Source organism: Neomonachus schauinslandi, chromosome 2, assembly GCF_002201575.2.
Source record: "Neomonachus schauinslandi chromosome 2, ASM220157v2, whole genome shotgun sequence".
Lineage (NCBI taxonomy): Eukaryota > Metazoa > Chordata > Mammalia > Carnivora > Phocidae > Neomonachus > Neomonachus schauinslandi.
Window position 1 is genome coordinate 149,263,446 of NC_058404.1, and position 19,889 is coordinate 149,283,334.

Consider the following 19,889-nt stretch of genomic DNA (forward strand, 5'->3'; position numbering starts at 1 on the left):
TATAACATCCTGTTTTAGTCCTATTGTTAGGCATATAGCAACTGCTCCACTTCACTCATCTCCTTCAAATGACCTAAAGTTGTTAGAGGATGAATTTATAATTGATGAATCAGAAAGAAGTTTTGCCAGTCGATCTTGGATTACTGTACCCAGAAAGGCTGGGCCTCTGAAACAGTGCACAGTATACCCTGCAGAGAGCTCTGCACTCCTTCAAAGTAAGAAGTCGAGAGAAAAACATCACAATGTATCACCTGCAACTTTGACAAGTGACAAACATTCTGACACAGATTACCCAATAGAGAAATCTCAGCCCTCTGAACAAAAAAGACTGGGTAGGAGTTGTGCTTTGACAAATGAACTGGAAAATCATTATAGATCTACAAAATATGAAATGTATTATGAGAATGCAGAGAAATCATCTGGAAAGAAAAGGACTATAAAACAAAAACAGAGAAGAAAATTTAAGGACAGTGTACTTGAAGAACAGGTTGATATGGAACAATCTAAAGATAAAAATATAAATATGTCACGTATCACCCAAGGTAAGTTACAGAGAAATTCAGACAAATACGGAAAAGTGTGAAGAGATGGTAAATGTTGATATTTCCAAAAAACAGATGCTGCCTGTGGGTAAGTGTTTTATATTAAGTATAACTGTGAACATTATTCCACCACTTTATGTTTTTGTAATATTTCTATTTAGCTTTCGGAAGTAGGCAAAGTAAACCTAAATCTATAGGCTCTTTTCTAGCATCTCTGTTTTACATGTAATTCAATTCTGAGTCACTTGATTTTTGTGTAGCTTCTAAGAAGATGGCAGTATATATAAAGGGAAGAGTGAAGGGAAAAGGCTTGTAAACCAGATGGTTACCAGAATATGAATAAGACAACATCATATATTCTTTGAGGTTTAGTAAAATACAAACGGAAAAAAAAACCCAAGATAGTATGGGGCTATTTAAAAAAAAAAAATTTATTGTTATGTTAATCACCATACATTACATCATTAGTTTTTGATGATTCATTGTTTGTGTATAACACCCAGTGCTCCATGCAGAACGTGCCCTCTTTAATACCCATCACCAGGCTAACCTATCCTCCCATCCCCCTCCCCTCTAGTATGGGGCTATTTCTTATAGGATAAAACTTCATACTCTTCTGTTCCATCATTTACTCATTTATCTAACATTCAGTAAATTGCCAGACACTGTATTAGGCACTGAAATTACAAAGATTACTAAGACACAATTAATCACCATTAAAAAAAAATCAATCTAGTAGTGTCTGTAGACTAGCAGATATACACATATATTCACAGGATGATAGTAGAATTACAGAGAACAGTTGTCTAAGTAATATCTCAATAGATCTTTTTATCTTGGATCATTATATTATTTATATCCATTATTTATTTATATATTATTTGCATCCAGTTTGGATGCAAACTGGGACACTTAAGAATGAGAGGGGATGTCAGGACAGGAAGCATAAACTGGGATTGTCTCAGACAAAGTTGGAGTATGGTTACCTTCTTTATGTCATCATTGTATAGTGATTGAGGTTTGTAATGATGACAATGTCATGAAGAAAAGATTAATTTATGTTCTTGGTACCACTTTTTTTTTAAGATTTTATTTATTTATTTGACAGAGAGAGACACAGCGAGAGAGGGAACACAAGCAGGGGGAGTGGGAGAGGGAGACGCAGGCTTCCTGCAGAGCAGGGAGCCCGATGCCGGGCTTGATCCCTGGACCCTGGGATCATGACCTAAGCCGAAGGCAGACGCTTAACGCTGAGCCACCCAGGCGCCCCTGTACCACTTTTTAAGTAATAGAAAAGGTAGTTATTCTTACAGAATTTCTTTAGAATAGTTAATGGAATAGAAAACAAATATGTAACAAATGTATTAGACACTTTATATGTGCAAAATATAATTTAATCCCTCTTGACAATCCTGTAAGTTAGGTGGTAACACTCAAGGTTAAAAAATACTGGCTCAGGATCTGTCGCATGGTTAGAGCCTATATTTTTTCAGCACTATCAAGAAGTTTTGAAATAAGTAAAAATGTTTTCGATAGTGATTTGAAAAAACTATTAACCAGAAAACTCTCTTCACTAGAATAGTATTTGTACCTAGAGGTCCTAGATGACTATAATATAATATAATATTGCTGATACAGAAAGGAGAGAGAGTATATATTAAAGCATAGTATTTAAGCTAGTTTTTATGAAAAGAAATTCCACTTCAATTATTATTCAATTATTTTAGCTTTCTTTTTGTATAATCTACAAATAGACTTTATATCATCTGAAATAATAGTTGTCAGTTTTGTCTGTATGTACCTTTGTGTATTTGAAAAATTCTGCTTAAAATAAAGGGGGGGAAAAGCCACCTTTTCTATTTTGTGGACTTCTCTTGTAAATGTCTGACATGTCCCATATTATTATTTTAAAAAAGATTTTTATTTATTTGAGAGAGAGAGCATGAGTGGGGTAGAGAGGGATAGGCAGATACCCCACTGAGCAGGGAGCCCGGTGAAGCTGGGCTCTATCCCACGACCCTGGGATTATGACCTGAGCCGAAGGCAGACACTTAACCAACTGAGCCACCCAGGTGCCCCCCCATATTATTTTTTTTGGATTCTTTCCTTCCTGCCTTCCTTTCTTTTTTTCTTTCTTTTCTTTTCTTTCTTTCTTTCCTCCTTCCTTCCTTCCTTCCTTCCTTCCTTCCTTTTCTTTTCTTTTCTTTTCTTCTTTCTCCCTTCCCTTCCATTCCCTTCCCTTCCCGTTCTTTCTCCCTTCCCTTCTCCTTTCTCTTCCCCTTTTCCTTCCCCTTTCCCTTTCCCTTCATTATTAGCAGCTGGCCTTTTTAAGAAAATACAAAGAATCTGACTAAACTGAAGTTATATTATAGGAAAGTTTTTTTTTTCTTATTAGTCCTTTAAGTAGAATATTAATTCATAAAATTTGAAGGTACAAAATTTTGATTTATTCTAAGTTCTTAGGAAAAAACATTGTATCAAGGAAGTATAGGGGTGCCTGGGTGGCTCAGTCGTTAAGCATCTGCCTTCGGCTCAGGTCATGGTCCCAGGGTCCTGGGATCGAGTCCCACATCGGGCTCCCTGCTCTGCAGGAAGCCTGCTTCTCCCTCTCCCTCTCGCCCTGCTTGTGTTCCCTCTCTCGCTATGTCTCTCTCTGTCAAATAAATAAATAAAATAGTAAAAAAAAAAAAAAAAAGGTATACTTGAAGGATATTGTTTAATTATAAATGTTAAACATTTATTAAGTACCTGCCAAATTCTTCACACTGATTTTCAGATATATTAAATTCTTTATCTAGATTGGTTAGTGAAAATAATGTTTGATTAATTACCAATTGTATTTATTTTCTATCACTGTCATAACAAATTACCACATACTTAGTGACTTAAAACAGCACACATTTGTTATAGTTTTTATGGGTCACAAGTCTGAAATAGATCTCACTGAGCTAAAATCAGTGTGTTGACAAGGTTGCTTTTCTTTCTAGTGATTCTAGGAGAGAATCTGTTTCCTTGTCTTTTCCAGCCTTGAAGTTGTTTATATCCTTGAATCCATGGTTCCCTTCTTCCATCTTCAAAGCCAGCAATGCCAGCCTTCTCACATTTCCAAATTCTTTTGCTTCTTCTTCCATTGTCCTTTCTGACCACTGCTTTTAAGAACACATATAATTAGATTGGACCAGCCTAAATAATTCAGGATAATCTCCCTATTTTAAGGTTTATACCTTTAGTCACATCTGCAAAGTCTCTTGCCATATAAGGTAACATTTTCACAGATTTTGTGGATTAGGGTGAATACATTTTTGGCCAAAATGAATATATTTTGGAAGGATATTATTCTGCTAAACATATCAGTTTTCAAAGACTAATATGAAAATGATTTAATTCCAAGGATATTTTTATGCTGAAGATATTTTTTCTTTAATTCGGAAGGCACTTGACAAATTTGCAATGCCTAAGCTAATGATTTATGTTGAGGCAGTGGACTTTTCCACTTCTCATGTCTCTTAGGCTTCTCAAACTGGATGTATTAGAAACTAAATTCTTCCAAACTTGCTCCTGCTTTAGTTTTCCTATCTTCATAAATGGGACCATAATAAATTTAGTAGCTCAGGAAAGAAATCTGAATCATCTTTGACTCCTCTTTAGCAACCTGTATAAAGTTTGACTTTCATATCTGTTACTTCTCTCCATTCCTCTTGCTGTTCTCCTTGCCAAGTTAGAGTCATTTATTTCTTAGATTATTGTAGCAGTTTATGCACATACCCTCTGTCTTCTCTCTACTCTCCAGATTCATCTCCTGGGTTACTTTATAATGAATTTCTCCCAGTTCCATGAACAGACTACTGTCTCAACTGTGGGCCTTTTAAAATGCTGTACCTTTTGCTTAGAAAAATTTTCCTAAATGTACTCTGTCCCCTACCAACCTTTGTACTCAGTTTAAATATCACTTTACTTGATTATTACCCCCATCCCAGTATGTTCCTATATATGCTCAAATAACATCCTTTTTATTTTATCAAACATAAAATTACTTGCTAAATTTCCATCTTTCCTTCTGGCAGTTAGACTGAAAGTTCCATGAGAACAGCAACTATATCTGTCTTATTCCTAAAATACCCCTCAGATCTTAGCCTTAGCAGTTATCTCTGTGGGTCATTGGAATACATTATTATTAATGACAGAAGTATTACTCTATTTTGGATGAATAATTTTGCTGTGTTTATTAAAACATATCCCACCTTTAGAAAGATACTCCTTTACATGTATATATGCAAAATTTCCTGTAGTTAAAGAAATGTATCACTTCTAAGTCACCTCTTTTTCTGGCCATTGCCTTACTTAGGACATATGTTCCCTCAGTTCTAAGTCAGCTCTCTTCACGTTACCATCTGTTCATATATCAGTTGTATCTTCTGTATGTGTTTTTGTTTATTAGTTTTCTAAATTGTTTGTCATTCAGTTTCTGATCTTCCCTGACCTAGAATTAGTTTCTGAAATAATTAATTGGTTTGTTTTAGACTTTGATATTCTTTTTCTGTGTCACGGTCTGAATAAGTCTTTCACGATAGCATTTTCCTCCTGAGATTCTTTTCCCCTAAATCATTGTTCACATTGATTTCTTTTTTTGAAGTTTATTCATGAACATGGGCAATTTCTGTCATCATGAGCACCTCTCATTTGTTAGAACAGTTCCTGAGGGGGTGCCTGGGTGGCTTAGTCAGTTAAGCATCTGCCTTCAGCTCAGGTCATGATCCCGGGGGTGCTGGGCTTGAGCCCCACGTCGTCGAGCTCCTTGCTCAGCAGGGAGTCTGCTTCTCCCCCTCCCTCTGCTGATCCCCCTGTTTTCTCTCTCTCTCTTTCTCTCTCTCAAATAAATAAATAAAATCTTTATTAAAAAAAAAACAGTTCCTGAGGTACTTTTGATAAGGTAAGGGAAAGAAAAAAAGGGGGGAAATAGAAGAAAAGGAGTTGGAGAAGGGAAAGGAGGGTGGACATATACTGAAAACGATGCTCACTGGTGAGGATTCTTGCAGTTGTACAGATAATTCCTTAAACCCACTAATCAGTGGCAACCATGTTGAAAGTTCTCTTTGCTTTAGTGTTTTGTAAACTGACCCTTTATTACTTTCTATATCCATTCCCTAAAATATGTTCTTTATCAAGATTTGCTATCTGTGGTGGCTCTTCAAATATCTCCCATTCTCATCACTTCTAACATATTGGTTAATTCCCATATTAAGCACAATATTGGTAAAGTATATTCTTTCCTTTTTCATCAACTTTTCTTGTGTCTTGTTCAGATCATTAAGGCTAATGTTTTTCTTTTACTCCTTTTATAAGCATAAATCATTCTCTTTATCTTAAATTCAGAGTTGCCGAATCCTGTAACTTATTCTCAGACTGGACTCAGAGAGTTTTACTGCTGTAAGGGATCTTGACATAATTTGGCTCGTTTTCTATCTCTCTACTCCTCAGTCAAATTTACCTGGGAGAATGACTAAAACAGCAGAACAGTGCTTTTCAAACTTGCATATGCATTTGAATTCCCTGAGGATTTTCTTAACATTTTGATTCATAAACCTGCTTAGTAGGTCTCAGGTGGGACCCAAGATTCATTCTTTCTTTCTTTCTTTTTTTTTTAAGATTATTTGGAAGAGAGAGAAATAGAGCAAGCAGAGAGAGGGGGAGGGACAAGCAGACTCCCTGCTTAGCACAGGGCCTGACACTGGGTTTGAGCTCATGATCTGAGAGCATGACCTAATCTGAAATCCAGAGTTGGACATTTAACCAACTGAGCCACCTAGGTGCCCCAAGATTCTGTATTTCTAAACAGTCTCTTCCGGGTGATACTGATACAGCTGATCTGTGAAGCATACTTGGTGTATCAAAAACGTGGATCCTATCTAAAAAGCTCATGCTGGGAAGTACTTTTGCCAATTTCATTGCCTACTGTAACATTGGCTTCACCCTGAATTCATATTTCAAGCTTATGTGCCAAACACAATGTTATATGCTGCATATAGTAAAGATGACAAGATGTAGTTTTCATTATAGCCTAATTAAACACTAGCTAATTTCTGATGCTATAATATTTTGATTCTCCTATTTTTTTGTTTGATTTCCTTCTATGTCTTTATTGATTACTTTTCCTCATTTTATCTATAAATTTTGGTGATTCTTTCCATATTCCCCGTTTAATAGTTTGTGCTTTGCTCTTCCTTTATATTCATTCCTTGAGAAAATTATTCCTTTGCTTTAGATATCATCTCCATCTGAATTATTTCCCCAAATTTACCTTCTTAGTGAAAGTCTGGTCTTGTATTTTCCATATTTCCAGGTTTCAACCTGTATTATGTTCTCCTTTCATCTTTTTAAAAAATTCTGTATAGTTTCATATTTAATTATGTGGTTAAATATAATACCTGCTCTATTGGTCTTACATACTTTTATGTAGTTTGTTTACTCCATGAATATTTCCTACTTGATACGAGTTTAATTCCTTCTTTGGACCAGAAGTCTTTGTTTCAGTTGCTTAATAAATGATGGTTTCTTGATTTATTTGATGATCAGGAAAAATTTCCGTTCTGTCTACTAACACCTAATATTTTAAACCTATTTCTGAGTAAAAGAAATTTTCCATTTTGGTGATTGTGCTCCTCTTAACTGTAATATTTGTATTGAAATATCTTGTATTTCCCTGATTTTTTCTTCTTCTGGTTGTCAGCCACAAAAAACAAACTAGAATTGATTTCACCCTTCTGTTAGATTCTTTTCTTACCCAATTGTCGTGGTAGTGAAATGAGGTTACTACTGACACCAAACCTTTTCATTAGCTATGTATTGCTTGCCATATTCATTGTTTCTTTTCATTCTCTTTTCTTTTTTAAATTCTGTTAACAAAAATAATGGTTTTCCTTCGTATAGGAACATCTCTTTATTGAAACCTCACTTTAAATCTCCTCTTTCAAAAATTAGATTTACAAAATAATGATTTAATTCGAAACAGAAAAGCAGTGGTTATGTTTTTTTTTTTTTAACTTGGAACATTGGTAAGTAGTTGGAAGAAGCCATATATTTTTCCTTTTCAGAGTGTACTCATTTTTTTGGCTGAGGAGTATGTTAGTTATCAAGCAATGTCAAAAGTTTATATTTAACTGACAGAAACAGATCTTATTGAGAACATTTGACTTAAAAAAAAGAGATGAAAGAAGCCCACAGAATAAATTTAAGATATTCCTATAATTGAGAGGTTTTTTTTTTTTTTTAACCTATTGTGATTTTCTGAAAACTCTTCAGTTCCATAGATTGTAAATTGTTTTTTATGGTTTTCTTTATAGGAAGCAAGAAAAATAGCACCAATGTTCCTTATACAGAGACTCAGAAAAAAGATAAGGAATATAAAAAGAAGCATTTTCCCAGTGGGTCCAAGAAGAATAAACTTGTACCTGAAGAAGTGACTTCAACTATTACAAGAAGTCGAAGAATTTCCAGGCGTCCATCTAATTGGTGGGTGGTAAAGTCAGAACAGAGTAAGTATTTTATTTAAATGATGTTCATTGAGAGCTCCAAAAAGTCATTCTATAAGAGGCTTTATTTTGATTTATACTCCCATTTTCCACAGAAAACCTAATGAGGACAAAGTTAAATTGGGTCATTAATAGAAATATTAAGTCAGTTAAGTGTGAAGATATTGGGCTCTACTATATATTGTATTCTAGATAGAGGGATATAGCTGTGGAAAAACAAATCCCTGCTCTCGTGAGACTTAACATTTGAGTGGAGGAAGACCAGCAATATAAGTGTATAATTCATGCAGTGATGGGCAATAAAGAAAAATTAGCCTGGTGATGGGTATTAAAGAGGGCATGTACTGAATGGAGCACTGGGTGTTATATGCAAACAATGAATCATGGAACACTACATCAAAAACTAATGATGTAATGTATGGTGATAAACATAACGTAATAAAAAAAAATAAAGCTGATAAAGGATAGAGATGGGAAGTAGAGGTAGAAGTGGGGTGGATAAGAAGATAGAACAATGTTTTTGTAAAAGGTAGTAGTAAGAGTCCATTTTGATCTTTCAGAGCATATATCTCAGAAAAATGAAGAGGGGAACCATACAAATAACTTGGTGTGTAACATTTCAGACCAAGGGAATGTATTTAAAAGGTGCTGATGGAACATACTTGGCATGTTTGAGGGATTCAAGAAGGCTAGTATGGCTAAAGATGAGTAAGCCAGGAGAGATGAAGTCAGAGAGGGAGGCTGTGATAGACAGTTTAGGCGAAGTGTATTGGGAAGCTACTGAAGATTTTAAGCAATGAAGTGACTTGATTGAATCCTCTTTTAATGAAGTGACTTGATTGAATCCTCTTTTAAAAGAATTATTCTTTTTTTTTTTAAATTAAGAGACTTTTTAAGAAGATTTTATTTATTTATTATTTGAGAGTGAGAGAGAGAGATCACAAGTGGGGTGAGGGTCAGAGGGAGAAGCAGACTCCCCGTTGAGCAGGGAACCTGAAGCGGGGCTAGATCTTGGGACTCCGGGATCATGACCTGAGCCGAAGGCAGATGTCCAACTGACTGAGCCACCCAGGCGCCTCTAAAAGAATTATTTTTACTGCTACATAGAGAGGAAACTAGGGCATGGATACTAGTTAAGAGATTGTTGGAGGGAAGAGATGAAAAGTGGTTGGATTTGGTACTAACAGATTGGAGTAAGAGAGAACCAGAAGTCTAGGATGACTCAGATTTTTTTTTTTTGCCTGAACAAATAGAATAAGGGAGCTCTACTATTTACTGAATGAGGGAAAGTATGAAAGAAGCAGATTTGGGAAGGATGTCAAGATTTCAGGTTGTAATAAATTAATTAGGTATCAATGTAGATACATTGAGGAAATAGCCTGGTAAATGAGTTTAAAGTTAGGGGAAAGATTTGGGAAGACATATAATTAGGGACTTACCAATATATAGATGATATTTAAAACTTTAGGACTGCTTGAAATTCCTAGTGATAGACTGAACCTAGAGAAGAAAGAAAGCCAAGGATTGAGTCCTGGGAGACTCCCAATGCCAGGAGTAAAGAGGGAAAGGAGGATCCACCAAAAGAAACTAAATAGTTGCAGTTAGTAAGGTTAAAGGAAACTGAAGAGAACTTAGGGTTATGGAAGCAAAGTAATGAAAGCATTTTAAGGATTGAGTGATGAACTCTTTTAAATACTGCTGATGGCTTGAAGTAGACGAGAGTTAAGAACTGACAATATAATTTTGGCCATGTGGAGGTTGTTGGTCACTTTGATAGAAATGGTTTCTGTGGAATAATCAAATCAAAGGCCTGACTGAAGTGGTTTCAAGAGTAGGAAGTGAGGAAGGAGAGATAATAAGATAAGGAAGCATAGAGATGTGGGGTCAAGGGAAGGTCTTTTTTTTTTTAATAATGTACAAGATGTTACGTCAGTTTATCTGCTCATTTAAAATAACCATAGAATGTGGAGAAGGGAGAACCCTCTTGGACTGTTGGTGGGAATGCAAACTGGTGCAGCCAGTGTGGAGAACTATGGGCGTTCCTCAAGAAGTTAAAAATAGCTGTGATCCAGCAATTGCACTACTAGGTATTTACCCAAAGAATATAGAAATACTAATTCAAAGGGATACATACACCCTGATGTTTATAGCAGCATTATCTACAGTAGCCAGATTATGGAAACAGCGCAAGTGTCCATTGACAGATGAATGTATAAAGAAGATGTGGTGTGTATACACACACACACAAACACACAACGGAATATTACTCAGCCATAAAAAATAAAATCTTGCCATCTGCAATGACATGGATGGAACTAGAGAGTATTATGCTAAGCGAAATATATCAGTCAGAGAAAGACAAATACCATATGACTTCACTCATACGTGGAATTTAAACAAAACAAATGAGCAAAGGGGAAAAAAAGAAAGATAGGCAAACCAAGAAACAGACATTTAACTACAGAAAACAAACTGGTGGTTACCAGAAGGAAGTGGGTAGGGGGAAAGGTTAAATAGGTGAAGGGGATTAAGAAGTGCACTTGTTGTGATGAGCACCGGGTGATGTATGGAAGTGTTGAATCACTATATTGTACACTTGATATATTGAACTAATATTATACTGTATATTAACTAACTGGAATTTTTTTTTAAAGATTCCATTTATTTATTTGAGAGAGAGAGAGAGAGATAGCGAGAGAGAGCACAAGCAGGGGCGTAGGGAAAGAGAGAAGCAGGTTCCCTGCTGAGCAGGGAGCCCCAAGTGGGGCTCTATCCCAGGACCCTGGGATCATGACCTGAGCTGAAGGCAGATGCTTAACTGACTGAGCCACCCAGGTGCCCCTACTAACTGGAATTTAAAAACTTAAGAAAGACTCTTGAATATAAAAAATTAAAAAAAAATTAAAAAAAAAAACAACCTCCTAGAAAGTTAGAGTATAAATATAGGATCACAGTCCTTGAATAGGTAAGGAGGGGACTGTGATGCAGTACACAGATGGAAGTAGGTTGGTAGAGTTGATGGTGAGAAGATGAATATGTACTCTTCTGACTTTTTTGTTTTCTCAGTGAAGTAGTAAGCACGGCCATCAGGTGAAAGTGTAGTGAGAGAAGTGCTAATGGTGTCTGGAGTTTCCTTACAGCAAGAGGATACAAAGCAAAATCAGAGAAAAAGTACATGGGCAAAGTCTGAAGGAGTCCTCTCTCAATGGATTCATACCAGAGGCACTTAGTTCTTTTGGCAATGAATACTAATGATAGATGTGTGAAATGTTACCTACTTGGGAAGCTCATTAGAGATTTAGAGCCCAAGATTTTTACTGGAGGTGATCACCTAGGCACCCTCTGCCTAGTAAGTACTAAAATTCCAGACTCCCTGAAGGAAAGCAAGTATTTGACATAAATTGTATTTTTTTGTAAAGCAGTTTAGGCACACTAAACCACATTTATCAGTTAGGAAATGATGGGAACCCTCTGAAATTAAAGTTCCCAAATGCTAGCCAAGAGCTAACTTTGCAAGCAGGTCTTTCTAAGGATAACATTCTTAGGTCTGCTATGCCAACTCTTTTTCTGTACAATGTGAAACATTTATTGTTTTGGAAACATCTTTGATCTTTTAAAGGAGGTAATCATGAAAAAAAGAAAATCATACTGTTGACTCTGTGGTATTTAGATCCACAAATGAGAGTAGAATAAATATGGCACTACATCTGAGGCCTTGTTGCTATGAATTTTTGAGTCACTGGGATCCTTGATTGACAGTAGAAAGAAATATTCTTTTGCAGCCTTTCTTGGATTTTGGACTTAGATCTGAGTTTAAATTATGATTTCTCCAGTTTGGGGTTATTTTCTTCAGTTTCTCATTCTGTAACATGATTACAAATCCTTCTACCTCATGATAAGGAGTAAGTGGCATGTAGTTAGTATATAAAACATTATCTACTCCTGTTATTGCTCTGAGGAACTCACCTTTCTGTCCCAGGTGCCTGAAACTGCTATAGCAGATGAGTGTGTAAATATGTAGGTAAATAAAAATCTTACAAAGCCTGGATAAGTTTTCTAGAACTCTGAGACTTACCAAAAAAGACTTATGTAGCAGTCTTGAAACAGATGTTGAGTTTCTGATCAAGTAGGGAGTCACAAAAATGGAGGAATGCTTATAGATCTCAGAGTTAAAACAATCCTTCATCTGCTAGAAAAAGAAAGTCTGAAGCTCAAAAAAGCAACATGGCTTGCAACCTAAGGTCATAGACCTTTGTGCTAGAACTGGAAAACAGTAGAACCCAGGTTTCCTGACTGTTGATGTAATATTTGTTTCCCTAATAAGCAGCCAAGCTGCCTGTAGTAGATGTGTGGCCCTACTGCTTTTATGTTGAGAAACGTTTATGGAGTGCCCACTGTGAGGCTGGAATGGTGTTAGGCACGGCCAGTACTACAGTGGTGCAAGTGAGTAACAGAATGAGAAATTTGAGGAGGCACTCGGTCTCAGGTTTGTGTGAGTTCGGGTTCAGTACTTGTATGACTCTCTGAGAGTGAGCACCTTCTTAAATTTCCCACCCTAGGTAAATTTTTTTTTTTTTTTTATGATGAGAACTTTTAAGATTTACTCTTTGGTATTCATTTTGCAATATATACATATATAAAGTTATTACATCGTGTACCCTAGACTTATACAATGTTGTGTGTCAATTATATCTCAGTAGACTGGAAAAAATTGCTTCACCACAGTCCTGCCCCTGGTGTTAGGCATTGGGAATATAAAGATAGGTAAAAGAGCAATCTTGGTCTCAAGGAATTGTCAGTCTGCTGGAAGAGAAAGAGAAATAAACAGTTAGATGGATGATAAATATTATTAAAGGGTTGAGAGAGAGCTACTTAATTTAGGCACGGGAATTAGGGAAAGCTTCCTGAAGGATGAATTAGGAATCAACTGAGTGACTGGGTGGGGTGAGGAGGAAGGATGAAATGTTTCCAGTAGAGTAGCATGTACAGAGATATAGAGCTGAGAGTTTAACCTTTTAAAAATTGTTTTATCAGAGTTATTTGGAGGGCTTGTTAAAACACAGATTATTCTGTGGGCTCTACTCAAAGCTTCTGATTTAGTAGGTCTGAAGCCTAGCCTGAGAATTTGCATTTGAAACAAATTCTCAAGTGATGCTGATCCTGCTGGTCTAAGGACCAACAAGAGGGTAGGTACTGAATGGAGCACTGGGTGTTATATGCAAACAATGAATCATGAACACTACATCAAAAACTAATGTTGTAATGTATGGTGATTAACATAACATAATAAAAAAGATTCACTTTGAAAAAAAAAAAGAACCAGTGCTTTAGAGAAATGCAGGTAGTTCAGTATTGCTGGCTTTTTTTGATTTGTTTATTTGAGGAGAATGTTGAAAATTTTGATTAATGAAGTAAATACTCTAGGTGTAGAAATAAATTACTGAAAATATTTGGACTTAATCCTTAAGTTACAGATAATCACTAAAAGATTTAGCAAGGTTGTCATGATCCACCTTGTGTTTTCTTAAGATGATTCTTGAAGCAGTGTGAAGAATGGATTGAGGAACACCAAGGCTAGAGAAAGGGAGACTAAGAGGTGCTTTAATAATCTAGTTAAGAAATGATGAGGGTCCAATGATAGGCAGGAGAGCTTGAAAGAAGTGGATTTGAGAGGTATTAAGAATGTAGAAATGACAGGATTTGGGGATTTGATTGTGGATAGGGATAGGAGTCTTGGATGACTCAGATTTCTGATGTAGGTATCTGGGTAAATAGTTACACTTTCATTAAGATAGGAACTAAAACCAGAAGGTCAGATTTGGGGGGAGAGTGGTAGGTGAATATTATGATACCAGTATCTACATAGTAATTAAAGTTAAGAGTAGAAGGGTCCCTCAATAGATAGAATGAGAAGCTGAAGCTGGAAGCTTGGGAAATAACAGGATCTTAAGGATGGCCAAAAGAGTAGTGGGCAGAGACACAGAGGGTGGTTTTGGAAGCTTGTGATACATTTAAAGGGGTTGAAAAGCTGCATAGTTTATGACTTTAATTTGAAAACAAACAGCCTATGAGATTGGTGTGTGTGTGTGTGTGTGTGTGTCTGTCTGTCTATGTGTATTTACATGTAAATAAATAATGTTGGTATTTCAGTGAACCTGCTAATCTGGGTAAACATTATGCTAACTTTAGGTTATCACTGAATCCTTCAGGTCTTGTTTATAGCAATTCTTCAAGAAGAAATGAATTGTCAGTGCGTCACAACAGTAGACGAAAACCTGCTGAAAAATCAAATCAATCATCTAAGAATATTGAGGAAAAAACCATTCCATTTAAAGGGCAGAAGAGAACTACTTTGGGCAGCTCAAGAGCACAGGAGTTTTTAAATACTAAAGATTCTGGAAGAATTATTGACCATGATGAAATTTCCGGTTGTTCCCAGAATGAGTCATTGGAAAATGATGAGGAAGACCTGGCTAAGAAGAAAAATCTTGATCATTCTGGGTAATGTCTGTTAGGTATACAATATAGTTATTTTTGCCGTTCAGCATTTAATAGTTTGTCAGTGTCATTTAATCATTTATGGAGAAACTGTTAGCATAAAGGGCTCTGCAGTCTGGCAAACCTGGTTGTAAATCCACGCCCAGGGCAAAGTAGCAATCTGAATTTGTTTCCTTATATTAAAATGGGGAATAATATATAGTACCACGGGATGTGAGTGATTTTTTTTTAAAAAAAGTGGTAAAAACATAAAATTTACCATTTTAGTCATTTTTAAAAATGTATTTTATTTTTTAATTTCAGTATAATTAACCATCTTAGTCATTTTTAAAAAAGTGGATTTTATTTATTTGAGAGAGAGAAGAGAGTGAGAGAGAGAGAGAGAGTGCATGAGCAGGGGGGAGTGGCAAAGGGAGAGGGAGAAGCAGGCAGACCTCAATCCCTGGACCCTGGGATCATGGCCTGAGCCGAAAGCAGACGCTTAACCAACTGAGCCAGCCAGGCACCCCTTAGTCATTTTTAATGTATAGTTTGATTTGCTTCCTTTTAAGTGAGGTTAATGTGATTTCAATAATTAGAAATACATCTTAATACTTCTCCCCGTAAGGTGATAATAGTTAACATACTTTGAGTGCTTATTATGTGCCAGGTGTTTGCTAGGAGCTTTCAATGAATTTTCATCAGTCCTAACAACCTAGTGAGTTAGGTGTTGTTCTTGTGTATTTTTGCTTATTGACATAGTATGTATTCTTTCATTTACTCAACAAATAATACATATTATATGGGAGAAACTGCAAGGTGTTAGGGATTTATGGGAATAAATTATAGTGCCCTAAAATATAGCAGTGTATGTCATTGTAGTACAGAAAAAAATCCCATACACATTCTCTTTTAACTTTTTCACACCATTTCCATACCATTTTCTAGGTTTACAAAATTATTTTAGGTTTACAAAAAAAAAAAAAAAACCTGATTCCCCCATGACCTCACTTAAGAAATAAAATATTATAGCAACCGCTGAAATCCCATGTGTACCTTTGCTGAGCCCATTCTTCTCCCTTGTTAGCGATACTGAATTTGGTAGTTACCATTCTCATGGATATTTTTATACTTTTCCTATGTGTGCATGTATATATGAACAGCATGTGGTATGGTTTTAAAAGTTTATAAAAATGGTTTTATTAGTATATACATCCTCTGTGACTTGCTTTTTTTCCACAGTTCATTTTTGAGATTATTCATGTTGATAAATGATTTATTTTTATTCCTTTATAAGAAGTGGAGGTTGGCAAACTTTTCTTAAAGGGCCAGATGGTAATTATTTTAGGCTTTGCTGGCCAAAGGGCAAATGGAAACAGTTATGCCTATAGGTAAATAATCATTTAAGATGTAACCTTTGAAAATATACAAACCATTTTTAGCTCTCAGTATATAAAAAAAATCAAGTGGCTGATTGAATTTATAGTTAACATCTTGTATGGTTATATGAAAATATTTAGTTTCTCTCTCTTTTTTTGTACTTCATTCCTTTTTATTGCAAATAATATACCACTTGTTATCCATTCATTAAAGGGTGAGCATTTGGGTGGTTTCCACTTCTGCTGTTATTTTTTTTTTTTTTTTTTTTTTAAAGATTTTATTTATTTATTTGACAGACACAGCGAGAGAGGGAACACAAGCAGGGGGAGCGGGAGAAGCAGGCTCCCCGCCGAGCAGGGAGCCCGATGCGGGGCTCGATCCCACGACCCTGGGATCATGACCCGAGCCGAAGGCAGACGCTTAACGACTGAGCCACCCAGGCGCCCCACTGCTGTTATTTTTTTTTTAAATGATTTTTATTTATTTATTTTATTTATTTCCAGATGCTACTGTTCCTTTTCTTCAAGTATAATTAACATAGTGTTATATTTTCAGGTGTACAATGTATTTAGTCTTTTGATAATTTTTCACTATGAAAAACCAGTAGAGGAATTTTAGGAATTAAAACTTACTAGGTTTTTTGGGAGAAAATAAATTTAAGCCTTTTCAATACTAGAATATTATGTGACACATACCACACACACACACGCGTGTGCGCACACACACACGTGTTGAAATCAGGGAGGAGATGGATAATAGTATTTAAGCCAAAATCAATAAATTAATTTGTCTAAGGAGTCTTCCTTTTTTAAAAAAAATTTTTAAGGCATCTTCCTGATTAGAGATGTTACATGAGTTACTTCTGCTCTCTGCATGTATCTAACAGATATTGAAACTTTTAACTTGTTTAAAAGTGATATTTTTTGCTTCTTTATAACCATGAGCATTAATTAAACTACAAGCTAACTTCCTTTTTCCCTACTAAAACCTGTTGGGAATAAAATAAACCAAACTTTAAGAGCTAGAGCACTTAAAGTGTAAGCAGTCTCCACTGAGTTTCTTTCATTCAAATTTATGTAATCACTTAATTTCTGTATTATTTCTAGAAGCCAGATGGAACAGAAGCTCATTACAGTAGATTTCTTTTTTAAAAGTTTTTTTTTTTTTAAAGATTTTATTTATTTATTTGAGACAGAGAGAATGAGAGAGAGAGCACATGAGAGGGGGGAGGGTCAGAGGGAGAAGCAGACCCCCTGCCGAGCAGGGAGCCCGATGCGGGACTCGATCCCGGGACTCCAGGATCATGACCTGAGCCGAAGGCAGTCGCTTAACCAACTGAGCCACCCAGGCGCCCTTCTTTTTTAAAAGTTTTATGAAGGATACTTCACATATCATACAATTCACTCATGAAATGTGTACAATTCAGTGGTTTTATAGTATATTCACAGATAAGTGCAAACCGTCAACATAGTCAATTTTAGAGCATTTTCAGCACTTCACGAAGAAGCCAGTACCCTTTAGTTAGCATTTCCCATTCCCTCTTCCACTGCTCTAAGCAACCACTAATATACTTTTTGTTTGTATAGATTTTACATTTTGGATTTTGACCTGAATAAAATCCTATAGTATGAGTTTTTTTGTACTGGCTTCTTTCTGTTTGGATATTCACTGCCCCCCCACCCCCCTGGGTTTGAACTCATGATCCTGAGATCAAGACCTGAGCTGAGATCAAGAGTCAGACACTTAACTGACTGGGCCACCCAGGTGCCTCCTGTTTGGATATTTTCAAGTTTCTTGTTGTAGCATGTATCAGTAGTACTTCATTACTTTTTATGACTAAATAATATTTTATGGTATACCATGTTTTGTTTATCTGTTCATTCATTGATGGACATTTGGGTTGTTTCCACCTTTGGCTCTTTTGAATAATGCTGGTATAAACATTTGTGTACAGGTTTCTATGTGGACATACGTTTTCAGTTCTCTTGGACATATACCTAGGAGTGGAATTGCTGAGCCATATGGTAACTCTATATTTAAATTGTTTGAGGAGCTGCAAGACTGTTTTCCAAAGCATCTGCACCATTTTACATTTCTGTGAGCAGTGTATGAGGGTTCCAGTATCGCTACATCCTTGCCAGCAGTTGTTATCATCTCACTTTGATGCTAGCCATCCTAGTTGGTATGAAAGTGGTATCTCATTGTGGTTTTCATTTGCACTTCCCAGATGGCTAGTGATGTTGAGCATCTTTTCATGTGTTTATTGGTCATTTGCATATCATTAGAAAAAGATCTTTTCAGTCTATTTTTAGTTGGGTTGTCTTTTTGTTTTTTGGTTTTTTTAATTGTGTTGTTAGAGGTCTTTATATATTTTGGATACAAGTTCCTTGTCAAATAAGGGATTTGCAAATATTTTCTCCTATCTGTGGGTTGTCTTTTTTGCTTTTTAATGGTGTCCTTTGAAGCACAAAAGCTTTTAATTTTGATAAAGTCCAGTCTATTATTGCTTATACTTTTGATGTCATATCTAAGAATCCAAGTTCATGAAGATTTGTCCCTATCTTTTCTTCTAAGAGTTTTATAGTTTTAACTCTCTTGTATTTAGGTCTTTCATCCATTTTGAGTTAATTTTTGTATATTCTGTGAAGTAAGGGTTCAACTTTTCCATATGACTATCCAATTGTCCCAATAAGTGTTTATTGAAAAGACTCTTTTTTTCCCCATTGAACGGTCTTGACACCATTATTGAAAATTAGTTGACCATACGTATATGAGTTTCCTTCTGGATTCTCAACTTTTTTCTCTTGATCTGTATATCAGTTCTTGGTCCAGTACTGTACTGTCATGATTACCATTGCTGTGATAAGGTTTGAGATCAGGAGGTATGAGTCCTTTTTATTCTTCCTTTTCAGGATTCTTTTGACTATTCTGGGTTCCTTGCAATTCCATATAAATTTTAGAATCAGCATGTCAATTTCTACAAAGACATCAGTTAAGATTCTGATAGGGATTGCATTGAATCTGTATATCAGTTTGGGGGATATTGCTATTTTAACAGTAAATCTATTGATCCATGAACATGGGATGTTTTTCCATCTATTGAGATCTTTAACTTATTACAACAGTGTTTTCAGAGCATAAGTTTTACACTTCTTCTGTTAAATTCATTCCTAAGCATTTTATTTGTTTTGATGCTATTGTGAATAGAGTTGCTTTTAAATTTTACTTTTGGGTGTTCATTGCAAGTGTATAGAAATACAGTTGGTTTTTATATATTCTGCAACCTTGCTGAAGTCATTTATTAGTGTCATTTATTAGCTTTTTAGTGTACTTAATAGGATTTTCTGAGTACAAAAATCGTGTCATTTTTGAATAGAGGTAGTTTTACCCTTCCTTTCCAATCTATTATTTATTTGTTTTATATTGCCTAATTGCCCTGGCTAAAATCTTTAGTACAGTGTTTAATAGAAGTGGTAACAGCAGACTTCCTTGTCTGGTTCCTAAATTTTAGGAGGAAAACATCTAGTCTTTCACCATTTAGTATACTGCTAGGTGTAGGTTTTTCATATATACCCTTTTATCAGTTGTGGCAGTTCTCTTCTAGTCCTAGTTTGTTGAGCGTTTTTATCATAAAAAGGTGTTGGATTTTGTTAAATGCTTTTTTTTTTTTTTTTTTGCATCTACTAATATGATGATGTGATTTTTTTTTGTTATTGATCTGATGTATTATATTAATTGGTTTTTGGATGGTAGACCAAACTGCATCTCTGGTATGAATCCCATTTGGTCATGATGTATGTGTAATTCTGTTTACACATTGTTAGATTTCTTTTGCTAGTATGTTGAGTTTTTTGGTTTAGTTTTCTTGTGATGTCTTTGTCCAGTTTTGGTATCAAGATAATCTTGGCCTCATAAAGTGAGTTGAGAAGTTATCTTCTGTTTTTTGGAAGAGTTTGTGAAG

General features: G+C 35.6%; 1 protein-coding gene across 1 annotated transcript in view; it reads left to right on the forward strand.

Annotated features, from left to right (window-relative positions):
• Nucleotides 1-19,889, forward strand: part of CENPC (centromere protein C) — a 77,934-nt gene that overhangs the window by 22,988 nt on the left and 35,057 nt on the right. Inside the window, 4 exon segments of the mRNA XM_044912714.1 lie at nt 19-564; nt 566-630; nt 7,883-8,074; nt 14,281-14,572. Coding sequence (XP_044768649.1) covers nt 19-564; nt 566-630; nt 7,883-8,074; nt 14,281-14,572 — 1,095 coding nt within the window.